The sequence below is a fragment of the Alternaria conjuncta genome (assembly GCF_024043145.1).
Source record: "Alternaria conjuncta strain BMP 0040 chromosome Unknown scaffold_7, whole genome shotgun sequence".
Classification (NCBI taxonomy): Eukaryota; Fungi; Ascomycota; class Dothideomycetes; order Pleosporales; family Pleosporaceae; genus Alternaria; species Alternaria conjuncta.
Window position 1 is genome coordinate 1,249,067 of NW_026250096.1, and position 22,813 is coordinate 1,271,879.

Sequence of the window (22,813 nt, forward strand, 5' to 3'; positions counted from 1 at the left end):
CATGTGAGGAAAGCGAGCTAGTGTGGAAGCGGTTCTAGCGTATGTATATCCCTGTACAGGCCTCGGCGGTGCGTCATCGGCATTCACTGGCGCCGCCAGCTTCCAGATTCACAGCCCCAAAGCACAAGGCATCTCCACCGTGTCCTTTCACATGCTTTTGCCACGCGGGTGGTACATGAGTTGTCTTAACCATCCCTATCCAACACTCTCCTGATCCACGACCTTGCGACAATATGCATCTCCTCAGCTTCCTCTACCCTGCGCTGCTGGCAGCGAGTGGCGCAGAAGCCCTCCGCTCAGACAAAGTCAAGCTGGCTAAGATTGAAAGTCTCACGCTGCGCAAAGGACAGCAGACCTCCGCGCGACGCGTTGACCCTATCCCCCAGGTGCGCATTCATCCTACGCGTCTCCGCCTACCCCTCCGTACAGCCTACTAACACATGATAGCTGAAATGCATCGGCGGTTCTGCACGCGGCCTCTACGAACCCGAGATAATGCGCTGCAAGAATAGCGGCTCTGATTACGACGAAGACTCGATACAATGGACCTGCACCGCCTCGCTCCCCGAAGAATTCAAACTCGGCTCCACAGACGTCATCTGCGAAGGCTACGATTACCCCGAAGACCCATACATCCTGAAAGGAAGCTGCGGAGTAGAGTACCGTCTTGTCCTCACGGAGAAAGGCCAGGAGAAGTACGGCAAGGGAAGAGGAAGATGGCAGGGCGACGACGACGATGACGACCAACGCGACGGACCGAAAACCATGGGCGAGAGGATTGCAGGCGGACTCTTCTGGATGCTCTTCGGTGGTGTCGTGCTGTGGATGATATACTCTGCGCTGAGGAACCGCGCACAAGGTCCGGATGGCGGCGCAGCAGGAGGCAACAGACCTGGCTGGGGAGGTGGCGGCGGCGGCGGTGGATGGGGAGGAGGCTACAACGACGACAACGACGACCCGCCTCCACCATACTACCCAAACAACCCCAGCAACCCCAAGTCTGGCTATGGCGCGACACAACCGGCACAAGGCTGGAGGCCTGGCTTCTGGTCCGGCGCGGCAGGTGGCGCTGCTGCTGGATGGGCTGCGGGCCAGTTTGGCAACAGAGGCAACCGGAACAACCAGACGGGCGGCTGGGGCGCTGGAAACGGCAGTGGCAGTCGCTGGAACAACGGCGGAGAGGGTAGCTCAAGGAGTTCGTCTGGTGATAGTTTCTCCAGCACCAGGCATGAGAGCACTGGGTTTGGAGGAACGTCACGCAGATGATGTGTTGTTGAAGATTTCTCTATTGGCTTAAGAATGATACCCCCTTTTACGCGTTATGGACATGAATCTATATGGCTTGGATGCTTCTGGACATGAGTGTACAGGTATGAATAAGATATTGATCAAGAACAATGAACAGAACTCAAGATCTGAGGTGTGCCGTGCCCTCCATGTCGCGATTCCGCAATGACCACACCTCTGACTGCACCTTGGAGACCTCAGTGGCGCTCTCAAAGACCAGAGACTTGACACCAGTTCTTCACTCAGGTCCCTCCCACCTTGCCCAAGGAGCAAATTGAACACCTACCCTTAGTTCAAGTAAATGACCCAGAAGTCTACATCACCTTGAGGTCTTGCAAACTTTCGGTTTGATACTGATGTAGACAGCAGCGCACCTGTTCAGTTTTTTTGTTCCCCAGCTCTCCAAGGAATATCCCCCTTCCCCACCTTTACACAAGTCAGCCACCCCACCTTCTGCCTCTCTACATCAAGCAGAGCCTCGTTCTTTGCGAGATCCTCCACGTACGCACTCGCTTCCCTCTTCAAGATCGCCAGATCCTCACTTAGACTCGCAACTGCGGATGGCATGACCTGTTCGAGCATGCGTCGCATATCCTCGTACGGCATATAACCCTCCCCCTTCCAAATCTTCCGATAGATTGTGCCACGGCGGAGAGAGCCCTTGCAATCGTCGTGTAAGCTGGTGAATTCTTGGGCCAGAATGGACCGGAATGTTGAGACGATGAACCACGTGTCGAATTCAGAGTTGACAAGAAGAGACACTGGGTGGCTGCTCGCGCCGCGGCCGACGTGAATAGTGAGTAAGAGCAGGTCACGCTCTATTTCTGCGCACCGTTTGTTTAGCTCCTGGCTTTTAGCCGTGATGAGGCGGACGATTTCTTCTGGGAGAGAGGAGCGCGGCGTCGGCCATGGCCAGCTGGGGTGTGCGCCAGACATGTGTATCAGTGCTTCTGTGTAGATGGACTCGTTGTGCAGAGAGAGCGAGAGGAGAAGCCAGCGTGCGGGATCGTTTTTGATTGCACGCAGAAGCGCATGTCGATGTTGTAGAAGTGTGGCATTGATCTGTGATCTTAGGTTGGGAAGATTGTCCAAGCAGCCCCAGTCTCCGGCGAGCTTGGTGAGTTGTTCGGAGTGAGTGAGAGAGGCGGCGATGTTTGTGGTCGGGATGTTTATGGGAACGCTATAGAATGCGCCGAAGAGATCTTTGTAGATTTCGATTATGGAAGTGTGGTCTGGGGTGATAGAGAAGGGACTGCCTGAGTTGGAATCCTCGTGCTCCGTCTTGATTGCCACGTCGGCATCATGATGACTCCCGGCATTCGAAATGACTGGCTTTTTTTCGGTGGTTTGTTGTTGTACTAATTCAACCTTACCGTCAACCTCTTCAATGGTGTATGAGGCCCACGCCGGCCCTATCGTAGGCATCATAATGCTTGAAAGTGACTTTGTAAACCATGGGGAAAACCGTGTGAGGATGCTGCTGTGGAGTTGCCATTGCTTCGGCGGAATGACCAGTTCCGTCTTGATGAAGATATCGCCTGTTGTGAAGATGGGAAAAGATTCTGCGGCAGTATGTAGTATACTGGGTGTATGCGCCACTGTACCATCATGGGATGGTTCACGAAGTGTTTCTGGGGTTGGAGGACCTAGCGTGACCATACCGGCATAAGTGGAGACTTCTGGGGAAGTTCTAATCGGATTGATCTTTGAAGGAGAAATATGTGCCTTGTTTGTTGCTGGATGATGACCAGGTGAGGGGTGGCTTTTAGCATCGCCAGTATGCCGCGAGGAAGAGACTGAAACCGCAGAGGACAACTCTGACGAGTCTGCATCTAAAGCCGATGTTGGAGTGAGAGAATTTGAGTTCTCGATAGACTTTTCTGATGTTGTGCCTTGCGAGCTCGTGGAGTTTGTTGTCGAAACGGTCGAAGCATGTCGCTTACGTGCCTGCGCCGGCGATTGCGAACGGTCGCGCTTGTCCATTATGATGTTGTGGGAAGCTGTAATGTAGACGTGCTCCCATGAATTTACCTTTGTTCGAGGTTCTGTTTGGTAGAGGTAAGACTGGAGACTGGTTGCGTGTATATAGTTGTAGAAACCGCTCGGTGAAGGCGTCGAACTGGTGGTCATGACAGCAATGAGTCTGTAAGTCGAACGCTCCACCCCAGTGTAACGCTTTTGACCAGCTCTAATAGCAGTCTGAGATGGCGGTCGGTAGGCGAAAGCGTGGATGTCGTCGTGATCATGAGTAGGCTGATCATCACAAGGTGAGAGACGATCCATGTTCCCATAGGTTGTGCGCGAACAGCTTTTAGAATACGTGTTCCTGCTCCATCAAGTATCAATTCTCTAGTGTATTTGAAGTACCCTTCAAGCCACTTGTAAAGCTACGAGACGTTGTAGCACACATCGTGCCAAGGTACTCGCGATAAGTGCGCAGTTTGGTGTTTCCGGAAACCTTCCGCATACTTGCACGATGATCGTTGTGCTCATTAAGAGACATACACCAAAAGACTTGGTGATGATTTCGATCGTGTTATTCTTTTGATGAACTTGATATTTTGGAACAGTCTGCCAGACTGGTAGGCCGGCATCCGAGGGTCCTAAACGCCACATAGGTACCACAGTAACAAGCTTCGCTTGTATGCGCGAACAAGCCTTTTGTAAACAAGTTTCGTGCCAGAAAAATTGGTGGTCTCGTGAATAGTATAAACGACTGTCGTTTGAACATCGGCGGGACAGGCCAGTGTAGGGTCAAAAGTACCATGACTTTGGAAAAGTGGGGCTTGCTAGATGCGAAAAACTGGCGTGGATGTGTGTCCTAGGCGAAGACATCAGTGCAGCATCCTGCGACGTGAGATAAGCCTTGTTTGCGTATCGCCAGTGTTTCCAGAGTCGTGATAAACGGATTAGTAGCTCTCGAACGAGGGGCTGAATGTGACGTCACGGTATCGCTCATTCTAGAATTACCTGCCGCTGCCGCGGAAGTAACACGAATCTCACGGCAGGAGCAACCTGATGAATTTGTGATCACAGAAGCCTGGTCTTACCCCGGCTGTTAGCACTCTGATGCAAAACTCGTACGATTCCTTTTCAACACACCACAAGTGTCCACTGCTAGCCTAGTGGAGGCTAGCTCGGTCCTCTCGGAGTTATGTCCGCGCCCATGGGGTCGCTGCCAACATCGCTGTCGCAACTTGTGCTTGATGATCTCCCGACGCCGACAGCAAGAGCGGACGACGATTACGATCCCAACAGCCTTGCATACGACCTGATCAGGTTCACACCCGCGCCTACTGTGATCTTAGATGCGTTGCTCCATGTGCGCCATGTCTCAGATTCGTTAGTACAGCCTGTGAATAGGATCGTCCAACTCATGCTATTTGCTGACATCCATCAGTTATGTGACTACCTCAAACGCAAGAGATCGCGTTGATCTTGTAGGCCGACATGCCGATGACATTTTCGACATCTCCTCCACTATTCCTGCTTTTGCTCCAGCCCATGCGCTAGTAAGCGCTGCATGTCGAACTGGCAACCTCCAGCAATCGAGAGCTGTAACAGATACGGGTATCGCCTGGCACCTAAGAGCAGTCCCAATTCTGCGCCACGGGATATTGCGCTGCATCCAGATGGAATTCCTCGACATCACCGAAGAACATCAGCGACAGCTTGAGTTCAGGGAACGCTCTTATCAGAATGAAACATTCCAATTGCTGGTAGCAACCATCAAGGATTACGCGATCTTTATGCTTGACCCGACAGGGCATGTGGCCACGTGGAATGCAGGAGCCCAGGGTTTCAAGGGATACACTCCAGCCGAGATCATCGGCAAACATTTCTCGGCCTTTTATTCGGAAGAAGACCGTGAGAATGATAAGCCATCTAGGGAATTACGAGATGCCCTCCGCGACGGAAGATGTGAAGATGAAGGCTGGCGTTTTCGCAAGGATGGATCCAAGTTTTGGGCGAACGTTGTCATCACGCCGGTGTATAGTAAGTATCTCCTCACGCACTACATATGAGGCATGCACTGACTTCGTTCACCTTGGTTCAGAGGACAACATCCTCCTCGGCTTCTCTAAGATCACTAGAGATTTGACGGAAAGACGGAAAGCCGAGAAAAGTCTTATCGCCGCCTATGAGGAAGCATCGAAACTCAAATCGGAGTTCTTAGCCAACATGAGCCACGAGATCCGCACGCCTATGCACGGCATGTTGTCCGCTTTGACGCTACTACTGGACACCAAGCTAGACAACAACCAACAAGAGCTGGCGAATATCATCAAAGAGTCCGGGGACGTGCTTCTTCAGCTAATTGACGACTTTCTCGATTTTAGCAAGCTCGCTTCGGGTAGCTTTTCTATCAGTAACGATATTATAAGCGTAAAGGATATCATTCAATCTGTCTTTCGGGCACATCAGACGTGCCAGAGACCCGAAGTCAAGCTTGAGATCGATATGGACGACAACCTACCTAGTTCCGCTGAAGGAGACCCTCTACGTTATCGACAAGTTGTACAGAATCTCCTATCTAATGCGACAAAGTTCACCGAGCAAGGCTATGTACGAATAGTTGCGCGACTGCAAAAGGAAGACCAAGAGTACTTCACGATTCTGACTGAAGTGATAGACTCAGGCATTGGAGTGCCAGCAAGTGGCTCACAGACCCTATTTACGCCTTTCACTCAGATCGACAACTCCACGACAAAGAGATACAAGGGTACAGGATTGGGCTTGAGCATCTGCAAGTCGCTGGCTGAGCGCATGGGTGGAAGCATTGGCTTTCACCCTAATCCAGAAGGTCCAGGTAGTGTTTTCTGGTTTACCGCCAAGCTCAAAAGATGCAAGCAGCTCAAAGCTTTGGAGGTTCTACAAGAGGGTCTAGCTGGATTGAGCATCCCATCTCCCGTGGTGGCCGACCCGATGGAAACTCTCAAGATCGTCGCTCCTGACAAACGTTTGCTACTTGCGGAAGACAACATCATTAATCGAAAGGTCATGACACGCATGCTTGCTGGCATGGGGTTCAACAATGTGGACACGGCACCGGATGGTAAGGAAGCGGTATCCAAGGCCTCTATCAACGAATATGACCTGATTCTGATGGACGTCAACATGCCTGTTCAAGACGGCCTCAGCGCTACCCAAGAGATTAGGGCAAATGGACTCCAAGTTCCGATCGTAGCCATGACAGCAAATGCTCTCAAAGGCCAGGCGGAGTCGTACATTGCAAAAGGGATGACGGGGTACATTGCTAAACCTGTAGACCGAAGTTTGCTTGTCAAACTCTTGCTCGGATGTCTACAGCAAAATTCCACCAGCTGACGCCGCAAGTTCATGATAGAGATGATTTCTCAAGGGCGGGAACAAATACAATACGTATCATTCCACACAACACGACTTGCAGCAGCGTCGTTGGGCACCACTGGGGGTCGACGCCGCAATAAGACAGTTGACACCATCATTCGGAAGACAACGACTCCCATCCTAGGAAAAACCTGAACACCCTAGAGCCTACACCGAAGTTAGGCCAGCTACCTTGCATGTTTCCGTGTTAATGTGGTCTGCAAACCCGGTCAGCCTTTTTCTTGTATGAAGTGGGTGTAGGATCGTGCCCTCGCCATTCCCGGGATAGTCCATCTGCAGAAGTCTTGGTACACAGAAACTACTATCGCATGGCCGGCAGTCTTGATCTGGCCAATGGCTTCGCGGGTACGTTACCCGACATCTGCCTGCCCTGGAAGCGGACCCGCCTGCACACATCAGCACCAAACCGATGTCTATTCGAATCGCTGGTAATTCCTCAAAATCGGGCAAGGTTTTCGCATCGCTTTCGCACTGATGCGAGCGGATGCCTTATCCGCATGCACGGCGCTGTTGGGATGAATTGGGACCCCTCTTTTGGGCTTCGGCTAGACTATCTTCACCGGCCCCAAGAGAAACTCTGTCACACGAGATACGTTTGCGAAAATATACTGGTCAAGTCGGTATCTATCACTCTCTCGAGGGTCAAGACAGGGCATTGTCGTTTTTTCGGATGTCCTTCCTCCCAATCAACAGTTCCCATTCTCTCACGTTGCTCCAACGGACTTCACGACTGGACGACCGCCATGCCTCCAGAATTCTCAGCTGATATCACCTGATACTCCGCCTCTTTGCAATATATTTTGTGCTCCAAGTCAGTGTTCAGGCTACTCACTCCTGGCATTTTGGTGGTGGCTGAGCGTAATCGCTAACCCTTGCCGCAGCTAGCCCCACCGTTCACTTCCTACACACTATCACAATCTTCTCGCAAACAGTGTCCACGATTATCAGAGGGCTATGCATAAGGTTATGATTATAAGAAACCGCCAAGAAAGGAAATGCTACCTTCTCGCGCTCAATACACACCATCGTGAGGACCTAACCCCGATAAGCAGCACAGGATAAGGCTTGGCCCTCGTAACACTCGTCTCGGTATTGCGCACAGCCTGCAGCGAACAACTGGTTCGCAATCTTGCACGCGTTCTATATGCCTACTCCTAGGGTCAGGCATATGCAGGCACACACCCGCTCGCAAAAATGTAGCTCAGCCTTGTTACCACTTCCTCGACATACATCAGCCTGAACCGATGTTACCCTAATGAATCGGCCCCCAACGTGCCGCTTAAGAATCAATCAAGGGTAGTTCCTTTCGGTGCCAATTCTGCTATTTATGTTGTCTCGATCTCTGTGCGACGCTTTCCTTGCAGCTCAGTGAAGCAGACATCTGCTTCGTCTCTCATGAATTCGGATACTACTTAACCCAGCATATTTCATTGTGCCGCAGATGCTATTAGACACTGCTGCTATGGAGAAGCCCAAACTGATGAAGATTGCTTCAATCGAAACGCGAGAGGTCATGGATGATCGAGGCTCGACGCGGTCCAATGCGCACCTGCTACCGAAAGTACAGCCATCTCCAGCAATCAGACCAATAGCAGAACGTCAAGACTCTCGAACGTTTCCTGGTTGGAAAGGACGTCGTATTCACGCATGGAGATCCCCACTGCTCATGGTCCTCTTCCTTCTTGTTGGCCTGGCGATGAGTGTTGCGCACTGCGTCTTTTATCCGAAGCTCAAGGGCCAAATAGTGGGAAAGGCTGATCAGCAAGAGGAGAAGATCAGGTAATGCACTCCGTAGGAATAGACGTCACAATGATTACTGACTGGACCAGGTTTGGTACTGCGTTTGCCTTCCTCGCTCAGATCTGCCTCGGCGCCAGTGTCTGGACTGCATATACTCAGTGGCTTTGGAGGACTTTGATGAAGAAAGATATGACGTTCAAGGTGTTGAACTCAGCTTTCGGGGCTGATACATCAGTACTGTCTTTGCTTAACATGGAGATGTGGAAGCGGTTGAAGGTAGGATCGGTAATGGCTTGTCTGGCATGGTGAGTAGTAGACCTTGGCAAACGACCAGTTACTAATGTATCTCAAGGGGCTTGTTAATTCCACCTTTCTTCACGCCTGCGACTTTGTTCATAGTCGAGGGCACCAACGTCGAGAACATCATCGCAGCCATGCCACATCCATCCATCGCAAATGCCAGCGAAGCGCATCGATATACCTACTCGCCGCCCAGTCGGCCCGGTACGACACAGTACTTTGATGACAAGAACCGGATATTTACTGGACCAAGGACCGTTATGAATCTCTTGGGTACTGCTACTTCATCCCTTGGTGAGGTACTACCACTGGATCTGCCTTTCAACAATTCCGCCTACACCGTAGATTTCTATGCTCCGGTTATCAGATGTGGCAAAGCCAATGAGACGGAAGAGCATGCTATCGACGCTTTCCTGCAAGAGGAAATGACAACAGTGGATGGCACACTCGTAGAGACGGATAATGCATACTTTAGCTTCGTGCCAACTCATAATAGCACTGGAGGCCTCACAGCAGTTTCGCATCCTCGTCAACACGTACCTTCGAAGCCAATGAACGAGCTTTGGATGACGTTTCTGCGGCCCATTATCAACGACCAAGGCGAGCGGGTCAAATTACGCCAGTACCAGATCTGTCGACCTCACAACGCGTCGTACAGTTTGGAGATCTCGCAGTATCATGGGCTACAGAACGTATCCGGCAAATACGAAGTCGGAGAAACGATCTCGTTTCCAGACGAGGGACCTGATGAGATCTCCAACATGACTCAACATGCGTATACAGCATTCATGTGGGTTATGTGCGACCAACTGGTAGGCAAGCTAGCATGGCTTAATGACACAAGCATCTCAGACAAGCAAGCGGCAGCTCAGTACGGTGTCATCGACTCGCCCATACAGCGTACTAGTCTGTTGGGCTCTGCCGATCTGGATGCATACTTTGAGTTTGACGAAGAGAAGGTGTTGTACAAAGGGCAGAATATGTCAACAGCCTTCAAGCTCAGTGATCAGAGGCTACAGGACAAAGCGATGGCGAGAAACCGGACACTGGACGTTCTCATCGAAGAACTAAGCTTCAATTTGACGGTCAGCATGATGCATAACCGGTTACTGACGTAAGTAAACAAGCGCTTCTCGATCGAATGGTAAGCTAATCAGTACAGCAACATGGCGAACACAACTGTCCAACTGACCACCGACGTAAATCGCTACGACTACAAAGCCTGCGGGCTGTTCATCCCATATGCCCTCGCCAACGTATTCGCCATCATCTGCGTTATTCTTGGCTTGACATCGTACGTTCGCGATGGCGCCATGCCCGGCAAAAAGATGCAGGACCTCGTGCACGCTGCACGCAACCCTAAGTTCCACAATAGCCCCTCTATAGGCTCTAGAACAACTAGCTTGGGTGCGAGTGTCGGCCCGGATGGAGTGGAGATGAGGATAGCAAGTCAGGATTCGGGAGAAGGAGGTAGCGATGGAAGAACTAGATCATGGGGAAGTGTAAGGTGGGGGAATGATGCGGGAAGAGATGAGAATCGAGATCTGGTATGAGGCGTACGACGCGTCACTTCATCAATTGGCTTCCTCGTCTTCATCTTTCCCAGTTCAGACATTCAATTCCGTGCCATGTCATGCGCAGAGTCCGACTACTTGGCGACGTTGTGCCAAAGCACACCTTTACCAAGACGCGAGCCGACACTGCGATCCAATCGCAAAGGATACGCAACAAGTTTAGTAAGCCTCCAGCGACCGAGCTTCCTGCCAACCTCAAGTCTGGCAAATGACAGCGTGGCCTAGATTGAGAGCGGAAGGTCGCGGCAAGCACACATCCCGTGTCGCGTCAGCGCGATGGGCCGTCGCGTCTGCATGCACGTTGCTCAAGCGACTGCGGCCTGCGTCCTCAGAGCAACCTACTCATGCGCATTCAATCCAAGAATTAGTGTCGCAACATGGCCGCCGTAACACTCGCTCTAGTCTCATGAAAGTGTTGTTAGTATCTGGTGGTTGACGGCCTTTTGCCGCGATGGATCGCAGTCGCTGCAGATGTAGCGACAGCAGTTGTGTTGACCTGCTGCTTGTGGACTTGGTGAGCAGCCATGCGCACGGGCAATTGCGCTATGCCAATGAACTCCGCTGTGTGGGCGTCAGCTTATACATAGCCCAAGAGCGTGGCAGGAAATTGCTAATCGGAACTGGTGGCGTTGATATCAACACTGTACCTATATGTGGCGTAGAAGTAGAAGTAGTGTTGACGGTGCGTGTGCAGTAGATCGCCAGAGAGGGCCCTATAGAAGATGAGGGAGCTTTTGTTACTCCATCATCGCTTTTGAATACGGTTTTCTGGATTTCGAGACGGCACGAAAAGGCTAGGATCGGAACGAAAGTTTCCTGTATAGATCGTTGATTCAGAGTAGTCCGTCAGCTTTTCGTCAGATGCACAGATGACTTCCCACTACCTCATCCACCAACACATGTACACGAGCCAAGATGAGGTCGCGGGGAGCATTTCCGTTGGTGACGTGAACAATCCAACCAATCCGGTCCTCGGACATGCGACAATGCAGGCGAATGCAAGATCAGATCTCGTATCACATCGTGGAATACTACATCTTCTGACCCAGGATACGGGCAGCGAGGCATACATCTCAGGCTCGTGGATTCTCAAGATACCTCATCAGGTTATGTGTGGCGGCTTGGAAGCGTATGACTTCAACACGACCAGTTGGTGGCGGTGTTGACCGACTGTTGAGAAGCTTGAAAGGGAGTTAGGTCTTACCTCCAAGAGCATCATCAACGTACTGCTAGTACAGATGTTCCAAGGGAGACAGGAAGCGAAGAAGTATAAGAGACAGGCTCGTCATACCATTATCTTCTCATCATCCAACTTTAATATTCCATTCCAGCATCCAGCAACATCCATAATGCAGCTCACCAACCTCATCGCCCTTGTCTCCGCTCTCGCGGCCACGAGCGTCAACGCTCGTCCCAACCCCTCTACCGTCGTCGAGCGTCAGGCTCCCGGTGACGGTGTCGCTATCATCCGCTTCTACGCCGGCATGGGCTGCGAAGAGCCATGGCTCGAGGACAACGTTTTCTTCCAGAATTCTACGTGCACGGAAAACTCGTACAAGGCGCCATACGGTAGCTTCAGGGTCTATATCAATGACTTCACCAGAACCAGTATGTGACAGAAATTGGGGGGAACCAGAACCGGGCTAACGTGAGATTGCAGCTCGCTTCTACGTGAACACGGGCTGTGGAGCTGGTAACTTTGTGGATGTCCAGCCTGGAGTAGAGCAATGCTTCTCTGGCAGGGTTGAATCGTACAAGTCCTTGTAGTCGGGATATAGAGTGGGAGTAGTTCGTGGCGAATGGTGGGAGGGTGTTCGGTACGGGGAGGAGAGGTTCGTAGACGGATCTGTTGAGTCGGGTGAATTAGGTGTTGGCTTTCCTGTCGCTCATTAACAACAAAACCAGTTCTCCAAGCCGGCTTTCAATATGGTGAAATTTGGTGTCTGATGCTTTGCCATGCAACAGAGACGATCATCGTGTTCCGCTGGTCATAGGTGTGTCTATAAATAACGTGGTATTGCTTGTATCCTGTTTGGGTATCTACTCCTTCTCCTGTAGGAAATCCACAACCGCTGTAACGTGTTAGCTAGACCAAAACCGAACTCATGCCATGTCTGCGTACCTTTGATAAACTCCTCGGGCTTCTCACTAATGACCCAATGGCCACAGTCTATGTCAACTAATTCGAACCTCGGGAAGAACCGACCAATGATCGGTAGTGTCTCGTCACTCACGTAGTGGCTCTTGGTACCTCGGATGAAGAGAGCTCTCTTGCTGAAGGAGGCCTCATCGGGGTTGGTGAAGGGGAAGTCGGCCATGTTGTCGAGCGCCTTGGTGAGGATGCCCACAGGTATGCGAAACTTGAGCGGCGCGCCTGGCTCACCCCTCATCAGGTTCGTCAATAGAAATTGGCGAACTGGTAGGTCCTTTGCGTAAGGCTCCATCAGCTTATCTGCCTCCTTTTGGCTCTTGGGCTGTGACCTCTCGACGTGCTGCATGCCTTCTGCATACTTTGGGAAGTCGCTTGATAGTGCCGCATCCACTGGTGCATTGTCTACTGGTATGATGTTTGCGCAGCAGTCTGGGTTCCTCAGCGCCATGGTCATGACTGTCTTCGCGCCCATCGAGTGGCCTATGAGTGTCGCATTCTTCAGCTCGTGCTTCTGGAGGAAGGCTTCTACGTCTTCGGCGAGGGCGGTGTAGTTGTGGACCTTATCGTGGGGGGATTCGCCGTGGTTTCGCGTGTCGATGGCGTATACGGGACGCTTGAGGACGCGTGCGAGTGCACTAGGATATCATGTCAGTCCCAATCCAGCTATGACAGTTCCATAAGAGGTTACCTACTTTCCAACACCTTGGTTGTTCCTCTTGCTCCCAAACAAGCCATGTACAATCACAATCGGATCTCCGTTGGCCTTGCCCGAGTCATCATGAAGCCGGTACGCGAGGTCGACAACCCTCAGATTCGCCGACGCGTGGAATGAGCGCGTCCATGACGGCAAGGGAGTCGCATTCGATAACCGTATGCGGTTGGCGTGTTTCGGAAGAGTGAAAGCAGCGGAGAAGGGTTGTATGCTTCTCGTCAAGGCGCGCATGTTGAAAGTTTGACGCTCGTGATTTTCGGAAAGCTTCCGAACTTTTTGCTTCGCCAAGCAGAACGTCATGCCGCATCTTGCCGGCCCCTAGCACTTAGCATATTCTCTTCACTGCCTTCATTTAATGCTACCCGTCCTCCACCGCCTGATATCAGATCCTATCTGATCATCTCATGCTGAGCCTATATTCGCAAGAGTACCCAACTGGTGACACACAGCCGTCCGATAACTGAACACTGGAACCCCGACATGGTCTGATGTGCTGAAAGAAAACACAAGAGATGGGCGCTACATTACAAAATGGGAGAATCACATCAGGATGACTTATGAGAAGCCAGTTACATTGATCATTCTCATCATAGCCTCTTCTCGTAGTCTCATCCTAACGCCGATCTTCACAGTAACAAAGCGAACGTGTATTCCAATCCCTCCGGTCACTCATTCCCCACATTGCATCGCATCCTATGAACTATTTCCATAATCATCACTCTACTGGAGACCACCTTCTCTAACTAGCAAGTCGGCAGCCCACCTGTTCGCATCAGTACATCAGCACGTCTCAATAAGCGTATTCCAGCAAAACGATCACACTTACGCTCGCAGTTTTGCTGAGTCCAGCCACTCCAGATGTAACAGTTCCAGCCCGGAACGTAGTCCCATTTACAGTTCCCGTTGATGCACTTGCCGGTCTTGGTGCAACGCACGCCGAAGCGGTCGCCGCCCGTTACACCTCGGCGGCGCGTGCCGCTAGTAGGACTGGTATCGCAACCTTGAGGGTCGTTCTTGAGAGCATCGGAGTTGAGGTAGCAAACAGTATCGGCTCGGGGCGCAAGGTTGGCGATAGACTCTTCAGATGGATTGGGGGATGTAATCGGCGTTGCGACCACGGCCAGCGGAAGGAGGGCGATGAGAGAGGCGGCGAGCTTCATAGTGGTGGATGTTTGCAGATTGCGGAAGTAGATTTGAGGTACTTGGGTCTTGTTGTGGAGATTCCTTTTGGGCTCGACTTTGGTGTACTTTTATATCCTTCATCTCTCGACGGTCTCGCATCCGCAAACCGAGATACGATCGAACTTCTGCGTCTTTCTTTGGGAATTTCCCCCGCATTATCTTTATCCAGATCTTACTTGCATGAATCTGATATTCTTGATATTGGTTTTCGTCGGTTTCGTCGGTTTCTTCGCATTGCGCACCACAGCGAGGAGGCTTGTACTACATATAAGCTCCCACAGCTCAGCTGCCAAGTCGGGTATATTGAAACCGTCTCTTTACACTACATCGGCAAGTGGGGAAGTCGATTGCAGGTTAAAAGTTCTATCCAGAGCTCATCCGAGTGACTCAACAGTTGCGGAGAATGCAGACGTAGGCTTGGTGTAGCTGAGACGGCATGTCAGATGCCAACTGAGAGTCGGGACTAGCAATTCATCGGCGAGGTGAAGCCATGACCACAGCACAGCAACTAGAGATAGCAGAGCTCGATATTATTGAAATTATAAAAATGCTACCAGTGGAAAGAAGATCTAAAATTACAAATCGCTCGAATGAAATCTAGATTGATACATCCACAATTACCTCAATCGTCCTTCACATGCACAACAATCTTACCCTTTGCCCTTCCAGTCTTCAGCCTCTCATACGCCTTCGGCACCTCCGAGAATCCCCATGTAGAGTCAATAACCGCGCGAAGCTTGCCTTGTTCCATCCATGTTGCGAGCTGCTCGAACACAGCGGTGCTCGCATTTGCGGCAACGAAGATGTACTCTCTCTTCCCCCAGGCCAACAAGCTACTCAATTTGTTGCCGAAGAACTGGACTGCGGCACTTAGATTCATACCAATGCCAACCTGAACAAATTTTCCTTCTGGTCGCAGGAACGCGCTTGAAGCACGGTACAGGTTCGCCGGTGCTCCCACGTTGTCTAAGATGAGATCGAACATGGCGCCGCTGTCTTTCAGCTGTTCGATGATTGGTGTTGTTGTATAGTCCAGTATTGTATCCGCTCCCAAGCTCTTGACTAACTCGATGTTCGCCGCTGAACATGACACTGTAACATGATAACCAAGTATCTTGGCAATCTGAATAGCAGGGACACCAGTGCCTCCCGAGCCACCGTTGATGAAGACTTTGTTGCCAGGTCGAGCATACGGTTTCAGTCCTGCGTATACTGTCATGCCCGTACTCGCCATGGATACAACATCATCTCCTTTCAGGCCTTGTGGTACTTTCGCCAGCAGATTGTGCGACACAGGCACATATTCCGCTAGAGCGCCATGTTTGCCTCCCGGAACGAGACCACCGTATACGATATCGCCCTCTTGGAAGTTTGTGACGTTACTGCCGACTTTCGCAACGCGGCCGTATACATCCAAGCCAGGTGTCAGCCCAGAAAAGATCATGCGTGTAATGAGCCCGAGTTCGAGGATTTTGTGGTCGATTGGGTTGAGCGCTGTCGCATGGCTCTCGACGAGCACTTCGTCTTTATTGATGGTGGGTGTCGGGAGGCCTGAGGAAGGGATGGAGAGGTTCTTCTCCATGGGTCCGGATGCGGACTTGAATTGCCATCCGCGCATGGTAGCTGCCATTTCGAAGACTCGAGGTTATAGATGTGGATGCAATGAAGAGTGGAGCTTGCGAAGTGAGATTTGATAGACAATTGATAGTCGGGTTGAGTGTTGAGTGCGTTTGGAAATACGTTGATAATGTTTCTGTCCATGGCCTATCTTTGCTGCATATATACCATCTTACGACACCACATGCTTACTCGCATACCATTCACATCGGAGCATGACAGCATCGCGCCGATGGCCAGGAGCGAGCAGACCGAGCTTGGTCAGCCCCACATTTGAGAGACGATGGCCGAGTAAGAGCGACATGAGCTTACAATGACTGTCCCTCAGCCTTGTCAGATCGCAGTTCGGGTGTTCGCAAGAGCGAGGGGAGGCTCACATAAGTCCTTTGGTGAGTAATCGTAACCTCCTGGGCTAGCCGAATTGGGTTAGAAGCGGGCAAGTGCGGGGCTTGTCTTCGTCCGGCGAAGTACCTAATAGAAGTTGAGCGACATAGCTATCTTTCCAAATTATTGTTTGACATTGTAGATAGATGCACAGTTTCCCTTTCCTGATGAACGAGTGATGGGTGCTGTTGTTGGTAATGATGGATACGCAGGTGGCGTCCAATCGCTACAACGGCTGGCACTGCCCACCTGTGCCACCCTGCAAGGCTGAGCATGCCACCTCACGAATTTTGTCCGTCCTTCCACATAGCATTCACCCACAGTCATGCAAGACGACCGATCACTCACGTTCTGCCAGATTCACGGAGACAAAGAAGCGCTCCTCTCCGCAGTCGAAGACATCGAGCGCATCGCACTCGTCCAAAGCTACGAAATAGGACCACTCCGTCTTCGGTTCCTAGAGCGTTATCGGCGAGGGGGAACGGCGTTCGATTACATCCTCACTCCCGCTCGCGAAATTCGATTAACCGACCCGTATACTGGGTGGGATTACATGACAGTAACTTACGTATGGAGTCATTCGCAACCTCTTGGCGGAATAAAACTTCCAGAATACCGTGTCTGGGATGGCACCAACTTGAAGAAACCTCCCCGACTGCTCAGGTGCCCGCCAATCGTGTTTCATCGCGTCGTACAGTATGCGGAAAGTGCGAAGCTTAGGCGTATCTGGATAGATCAGGAATGTATTGATCAAGACGATTCCAACGACGTGGAGAAACATTTGCAAGACATGCATCGGATTTATGGCTCCAGCCGAATCACTGCAGCTATACTCTCAAAAGTTTCAGATAGTTGGACGAGTTTGCCAGATTTCTCCCATGTAGTGGTGGATACGGAAACCTGTTCGCAAACATCTTCCTATATGCTCACTGCCAAGAAAACGCTATGGGGAATGATTGATGACCCATGGTTCACTCGGTCTTGGTGAGCTTTCTTTGAGAATACTCTGAGTAGAGACTGACAATACGATTGCGTACCAGGACGTTCCACGAACAACATCGCGCCGCAGATATTGTGTATCTTCTGCCTATGCCGCCATTGCATCACAATGCATTCGATTCACCAGAGAACTCCACGAAGATTTCCGTTCCAACCCTTGAAAGGGATATTACTGTACATCAAGCTAAGCTGAGATCATTCCTTTCCCTATGCGAAGGACTGAGCTTAGGTGACTCAGTACTCGAGTCGTACTTCTTCGGACATGGACTCAAGGGCTTGAGGTCTGCAAATATACCCGATGCTATCGAGACTGTTCAAGGACAGATGAAGGAACGCGAGAATCAGGTTCTTTCTGATCGGATTCAGATTATAGCAAATGTTTGTGAGCTGGGGTGGAAACTGAAGACGACATTACTCAACAGCCCCGCGCAAAGCTACAGTACGTGCCTGTTGGCATTGACAATGGCAAACACGTGGTCGGATTCCGCTGAGCGTATACGCCAATACCAGGCTTGGGGAGACGCTTTCATGGGTGGAGATATTGAAGACGCCCTGAATGGATTGAAAGATGCGCAACGACGTGACCTTCGGCGCCTGCCTGGGTTTCGCCCAGATTTCGTCGAACCATTCCCAGTGTACGCATCGGTTTCCTATTTGCCGCAAACGAAATCGGTGCCAGCGGATAGGTAGCGTGTATCGCCGAAGTAGCACTTGCTATAGTCTTCAAATTGAATGCGTATTTCCCTCATGGCGCAATCGAACGTGCCAAGAATGTAAAAGGGTTGGTATATGAACTCCATAACATCGCATATGAATTGCGCCTTAAGCCTCCAATTACATCCACCGTGTATCATTCCACTTGAGAAAACATCATCCGTCGAGAACACTCCAATACTCCTGGAAACGAACAAATCAAGACTTCTTTCCGATTACTCCAGCTAGCGCGCCTTCGGCGGCTTTCTTGAGCAGCTCCCGATCTTCATCGCTCATGTGATCCACCTTCTCGACGAGCAGCTTCTTCAGGAACATGTTCTCCTTCTTCAGCCCATCGTTTTCGGCTTCAAGCTTCTTGGTCCGGTCTTGCATCTTTTGACTTGTCTCCATGAGTTGTTGCTCGCGCTGCTTCTTCTTCTGCCGGAAGCGTGCGGAAGCAGCTTGATTGCGTTTTCGCTTGTCCTCTTCTGCTTCGACAACAACCGGATCGGTGAGGAGACTTGCATTGGTGCGTTCGGGTGATGTGGCTGATGATGTGGATGTTGCGATGCTGTCGGGGTATGGCGTGCGATAAGCGTTGATGTTGAAGCTTTGTGTAACGGGAGAGAATCCCTGGAGATCATCAAAGCCGATCTGAAGCGCACTGTGGTGCTCGTAGTGTTGCGGGATGTGTCCTGTCATGGTCGGCATTGCAGGCGCCTCGGAGGTGTACGGTAGGCCTTAGAATGACGTTAGTGACCATTGTCTGAGGCGAACAAAAAACAGCCCAGAAGATGCGGTGAACGCTGGGTATTTCATCGATCGAACGATTGACGCAAAACATGCGTCTGTGCACAGCTTGCATACACACCTCCCTAGGCAGGTATGCAGTTGTCGCAAGTCCCGTCGCCGCGTTCGATCACGTGCAGCTAGCGAGAGCACGCCATCCCATCCCGAACAAACGTCATCCAGGCCTGGCAACTCAGAGGCACAGGAATGACATCCATACGTAGGCAAAGGACCTAATGGGAGGGAGAAAGAACTCGTTGGGGATGATGTACATGAAATTGATGGGATAGAGATAAATAGAGGGGTTGCGCTTACCTGGTGCCGACACACCACTGCTGTGCAATGCATACGCAAATTGCTGGGTTTGCGCGATGACATCCTGAGACTGTATGTGCAGTGAATGTAGGTGTTGTCCGCTGGGGTCATATTCGTGGTTGTGATGGAGATTGGCGGCGTCGAGGATGTCGAAGAGATCACGTCCAGAGGAATTCCCATTCGCATGTACGTCGGTGAAGGTCGGCTGCCCAAAAGCTTGCTGAAGATAAGTTTCCGACATTACTCTCCATCGGCAACATGCGTTCTCGCGCAATCGCGTCTTTTCCTTTTGTCGTTCGTTTTCTGATCGTCGGCCTCAGGGTCGGGGGAATGTTGTTGAGCTTCGCGCTGGCCTTTTGAGGGGGTTGAGGGTTGACGTTCGCTCCCTGCAGGCGCGATGGTGTGCCACCCTATGAGAATCACACAAATGCCCACCGGCATGCGCTTATGGGCAGCGCACCCCACTGCCACAATTGCCTTTTTGGCAGCCATGGGAAATGGCGATCGCGTCGGATTGCGCCATATTTCTCATACGATTGCCAACGTCCTCCACGCTTTTACCTAAATTGCGCCGCCGGACAGCGTCGCAATACCAGCGCGCAGTGTCCCGTGTTTTGCTCGCATGTTCGCAATCGCGAAGACCCGCGCTTGGGTGGGGCAATATCTGCATGAGGCGTCCATGGGTTGCAGTGAGCTCGCGGCAATGCTGAGCCGGAGGTACTGGGCAAAGTCCAGTTTTCCCAAAACCCACATTGTGGTGTCTCGTCCATGCATCGTGACCGGTTGTTTTGTGAACGCAACCTCTACTCCTCTTCGGATAACTCTTGTCTTGCTGTATGTCTGAGACATGTAATGGACGTGTCAGTAGTGATCGCAACGCTGTGTCGAGTGAGTCGTCGATACACAATGTCTACACACTCCGCGGAGTAGGGATATAAACCAGTACTTCCAGATACACCAGCATGGACACCAGAAGCCCATACCGATAGGATACCCCAGGAGACCAATTCCAATATGAAGACTCGAACACACTATGCAACACTTGGGCTGGCCCCAAACGCAACACCGGAAGTCATAAGTGCAGCGTACAAAGCCCTGGTGCTGAAGTACTTCGATGAGCTCCCGGAGATGGCCGGTGCTGAGGGCGTTGCGCGTGCTGCTGTGCTTGATGAAATTCATGAAGCATTTAATGTCTTAGACGACCAGAGCCAGAAAGCTGTCTACGACGCTGAGCATGCAGGGAAGGATGACGAGGTCATCGACGAAGCGTCTGCCTTTCACCATCTTCCTCACTCTACACAGGAAGACTGCACAACAGCACCTACGACAGAGGAGCAGAAGAACTCGATGCGCGCTCGGGTACGTGAGCAAGTTAAATACTGGCGAGTGCTGCGCGAGAAACGTCGCAAGGCTGAGGCACGTCTGAGTGTAAACGAGCTCAAGAGCCTGGTGGAGATCTGGAAAGAAGCCGAGCTCGAGAACGCAGCCGACCCTGTGATGAAGGCTCGATGTGCCACCGCCACTTACGAATACGTGGATGAGCTGAACTCTCGTGAGCGAGAGCATGAGGAGCGACCAGCAAAGGCTTCAGCACCCAGGCGGACAGAGATGCCTACAACGCCAATCGCGAAGAAACATCGTCCGAAGACACCATGTGCGCCCACAAAGTCAATTGCTCCTGCACGCATATCGTCATCGATTAGATCAGATGTTGCTGCCCAAAAACCCCGTTTTGATGCATCGCCGACACCTGCACCGTCCTCTCGTGTAGGCGCGCGCGCCGCCGAGCTTGAACGGGCCGAAGAAAAGCGGGTCGAAGCAACCAAGGGTGGAGCCGAAGCCCGCAAGGAACGGAAGGCCCAGATTGAGGCGGCCAAGCAAGCCGCACTTGAGAAAAAGGCGGCCGCTGCTCGTGCCTTCAAAGCGGACCTGAGAGCGGCAGCTGGCGAACGGGATCGTGCGAAGGCTGAGCACATCGCAAAAGCTCGAGCCAAGGTCCGCGGAGGACCAGTTGACATCAATGATGCTACTGGTAATTTTGTCGCTTCTGGAGAACAAGAGGGTATGTTGTCGCATGGGGTTGATGCCTCCGATGAGGGTATGTCGGAAGACGTCAAGCTACAAGCGGACAAACGTTTCGATGCATGTGGCACCGAACACAGTGACCTCTGTTACTGAGGAGATTACAGTACGCGGGTAGTTGCGTAGATGAAGATGCATCAAAGCACACTCTATGGGCGTGTTTGGTACTGGCTATACGGTGTAGCGCGTGGTGACACGTATGCCATGGACGTGATTTTCCCATCCTCTTCTCTGATTTATATTAGTCAATGCAAATAACACTGAAACAAACCAGCTCACCTTCGCTCTTGCCCATACGCAGATCCAGTCGCCATCTTGTAGAGAGTCAATTAAGTTCTCGCCACGTCCAGAGCCTTCGTTGCCTTCCCATGTTGGATTTTCTCTACATCCCCAGACAACACGATATCTCCGAATGAAGTCGCCATCAAAGACAGACGTGGCTCTTGCGACCTCGTTGCCTTGCAGATACCAAGCGTGTTGACCTTCAATACCCATCGGGCGTGACGGGTCATCATGCAGGAACGTCATAGCCCGCATCTCGTCGCAGTGTAACCTCTGTGGCTCCGTAGTCGATGGCGAGCGTGGTACATTGCTGAAGCCCAGGTCACCGCATATGTTGTCTATGACGCTGTGGATGTTGCTTTGGGGGTACATGTTGTCCTCGAAGTTTTCAGCGACGATTTCATAGTCCATGTCGCTTGTCGGATACTGCGGGCGCACGATAGAGACCTCAAACCATGAAGAGGTGTCGTATGTGCCAATTTTACCCTCTGTTGTCCAGCCCTGGTCGTGGCTGACAATCAGAAATTCTATCTCTTTGAGTCTGGGCGTTTCGTGATGCGTGGTTTCGGGCTTGTCAAAGATTATCCTCATTAATGGAGACGCGGCGGAGAAGTTGTCGGAGAACTCTTCGTCCAGAATCACAAGAGTCCTGTCATTTTCATGGACGTGCTCGACCCAGTAACGAGCCTTGTCCAGAATGTCGAGGACGAGTTCGTTGGGAAGTCCTAGGCGGTGATGGAGGAGGGCACGGGTGCGATGAACATCACGGCGACGGGGCACGAAGGGTCTCATAGAGCTGCTTTAGTAATTGGCGCTTTCGGTCGGTCGCAGCGCAGAGGAATTAGGGTTGAGAGGTTAAAGAGGGTCGCTGTGGCATGTGTGCGAAGACACCCAATGGCAGGAGGGCTAGTGGAGAAACAGGCTTAGTGTCGCCCGCACCATCCCCCCGACGAGCCGAGAGTTACCACGGATCGGCACGCATGACAACTGGCGCATTCGGCCCTGCTGCCCATGTTTAGCTGGATCCTTATTCTAACCTCAGTGGAAATGCGAGAGACTCCAGTATTGCATGGCATTGCCGCTGTTGGCGTGGCAGGCATGCGGCGTTTGGCAGAGCTACGGTGACTCACCGCAAGAAGCTCCTCGACCACCATCCCGCACTGCTCGTCCACACTTCAGGCCATGTGCACGCGTTCTTCTACGTCAATTTCTCGAACTGTCTTGCATCAGATCCTCTGTTCATGTCAGAATGTCATGCTGTTATTGCCGCGACAATATGGTGGGTTGGGAAATGACTCGGGCTCTTCTCTTCACTTGCAGATCATCTTAGTAGAC

At 51.6% G+C, this 22,813-nt stretch overlaps 11 protein-coding genes across 11 annotated transcripts; 5 read left to right on the forward strand and 6 right to left on the reverse strand.

Moving 5' to 3' along the window:
- Positions 1–233: 233 nt before the first annotated feature.
- On the forward strand, positions 234–1,266 carry J4E85_005541 (uncharacterized protein; the record flags this gene model as incomplete). The annotated part of the gene is made up of 2 exons (XM_051469786.1): positions 234–386; positions 448–1,266. 2 exons carry the CDS (start codon positions 234–236, stop codon positions 1,264–1,266), a joined length of 972 nt encoding a protein of 323 aa, XP_051326617.1.
- A 399-nt stretch (positions 1,267–1,665) lies between these two features.
- J4E85_005542 (uncharacterized protein) lies at positions 1,666–3,270 on the reverse strand (the record flags this gene model as incomplete). Its single annotated transcript, XM_051469787.1, has 2 exons — positions 1,666–2,849; positions 3,231–3,270. 2 exons carry the CDS (start codon positions 3,268–3,270, stop codon positions 1,666–1,668), a joined length of 1,224 nt encoding a protein of 407 aa, XP_051326618.1.
- Positions 3,271–4,453: 1,183 nt separating this feature from the next.
- On the forward strand, positions 4,454–6,615 carry J4E85_005543 (uncharacterized protein; the record flags this gene model as incomplete). The annotated part of the gene is made up of 3 exons (XM_051469788.1): positions 4,454–4,629; positions 4,688–5,283; positions 5,345–6,615. The coding sequence occupies 3 exons, from the start codon at positions 4,454–4,456 to the stop codon at positions 6,613–6,615; spliced, it is 2,043 nt and encodes a 680-aa protein (XP_051326619.1).
- A 1,708-nt stretch (positions 6,616–8,323) lies between these two features.
- Positions 8,324–10,483, forward strand: J4E85_005544 (uncharacterized protein; the record flags this gene model as incomplete). Its single annotated transcript, XM_051469789.1, has 5 exons — positions 8,324–8,436; positions 8,487–8,702; positions 8,750–9,811; positions 9,860–10,060; positions 10,339–10,483. The coding sequence occupies 5 exons, from the start codon at positions 8,324–8,326 to the stop codon at positions 10,481–10,483; spliced, it is 1,737 nt and encodes a 578-aa protein (XP_051326620.1).
- Positions 10,484–11,620: 1,137 nt separating this feature from the next.
- On the forward strand, positions 11,621–12,038 carry J4E85_005545 (uncharacterized protein; the record flags this gene model as incomplete). The annotated part of the gene is made up of 2 exons (XM_051469790.1): positions 11,621–11,879; positions 11,932–12,038. The coding sequence occupies 2 exons, from the start codon at positions 11,621–11,623 to the stop codon at positions 12,036–12,038; spliced, it is 366 nt and encodes a 121-aa protein (XP_051326621.1).
- Positions 12,039–12,311: 273 nt separating this feature from the next.
- On the reverse strand, positions 12,312–13,366 carry J4E85_005546 (uncharacterized protein; the record flags this gene model as incomplete). Its single annotated transcript, XM_051469791.1, has 3 exons — positions 12,312–12,343; positions 12,394–13,058; positions 13,116–13,366. 3 exons carry the CDS (start codon positions 13,364–13,366, stop codon positions 12,312–12,314), a joined length of 948 nt encoding a protein of 315 aa, XP_051326622.1.
- A 489-nt stretch (positions 13,367–13,855) lies between these two features.
- J4E85_005547 (uncharacterized protein) lies at positions 13,856–14,295 on the reverse strand (the record flags this gene model as incomplete). Its single annotated transcript, XM_051469792.1, has 2 exons — positions 13,856–13,878; positions 13,962–14,295. 2 exons carry the CDS (start codon positions 14,293–14,295, stop codon positions 13,856–13,858), a joined length of 357 nt encoding a protein of 118 aa, XP_051326623.1.
- A 644-nt stretch (positions 14,296–14,939) lies between these two features.
- Positions 14,940–15,947, reverse strand: J4E85_005548 (uncharacterized protein; the record flags this gene model as incomplete). Its single annotated transcript, XM_051469793.1, has 1 exon — positions 14,940–15,947. The coding sequence occupies one exon, from the start codon at positions 15,945–15,947 to the stop codon at positions 14,940–14,942; it is 1,008 nt and encodes a 335-aa protein (XP_051326624.1).
- A 2,282-nt stretch (positions 15,948–18,229) lies between these two features.
- Positions 18,230–19,355, reverse strand: J4E85_005549 (uncharacterized protein; the record flags this gene model as incomplete). The annotated part of the gene is made up of 2 exons (XM_051469794.1): positions 18,230–18,750; positions 19,115–19,355. The coding sequence occupies 2 exons, from the start codon at positions 19,353–19,355 to the stop codon at positions 18,230–18,232; spliced, it is 762 nt and encodes a 253-aa protein (XP_051326625.1).
- Positions 19,356–20,128: 773 nt separating this feature from the next.
- Positions 20,129–21,292, forward strand: J4E85_005550 (uncharacterized protein; the record flags this gene model as incomplete). The annotated part of the gene is made up of 1 exon (XM_051469795.1): positions 20,129–21,292. One exon carries the CDS (start codon positions 20,129–20,131, stop codon positions 21,290–21,292), a length of 1,164 nt encoding a protein of 387 aa, XP_051326626.1.
- Positions 21,293–21,367: 75 nt separating this feature from the next.
- Positions 21,368–22,270, reverse strand: J4E85_005551 (uncharacterized protein; the record flags this gene model as incomplete). Its single annotated transcript, XM_051469796.1, has 2 exons — positions 21,368–21,427; positions 21,476–22,270. The coding sequence occupies 2 exons, from the start codon at positions 22,268–22,270 to the stop codon at positions 21,368–21,370; spliced, it is 855 nt and encodes a 284-aa protein (XP_051326627.1).
- Between the last annotated feature and the right edge of the window lie 543 nt (positions 22,271–22,813).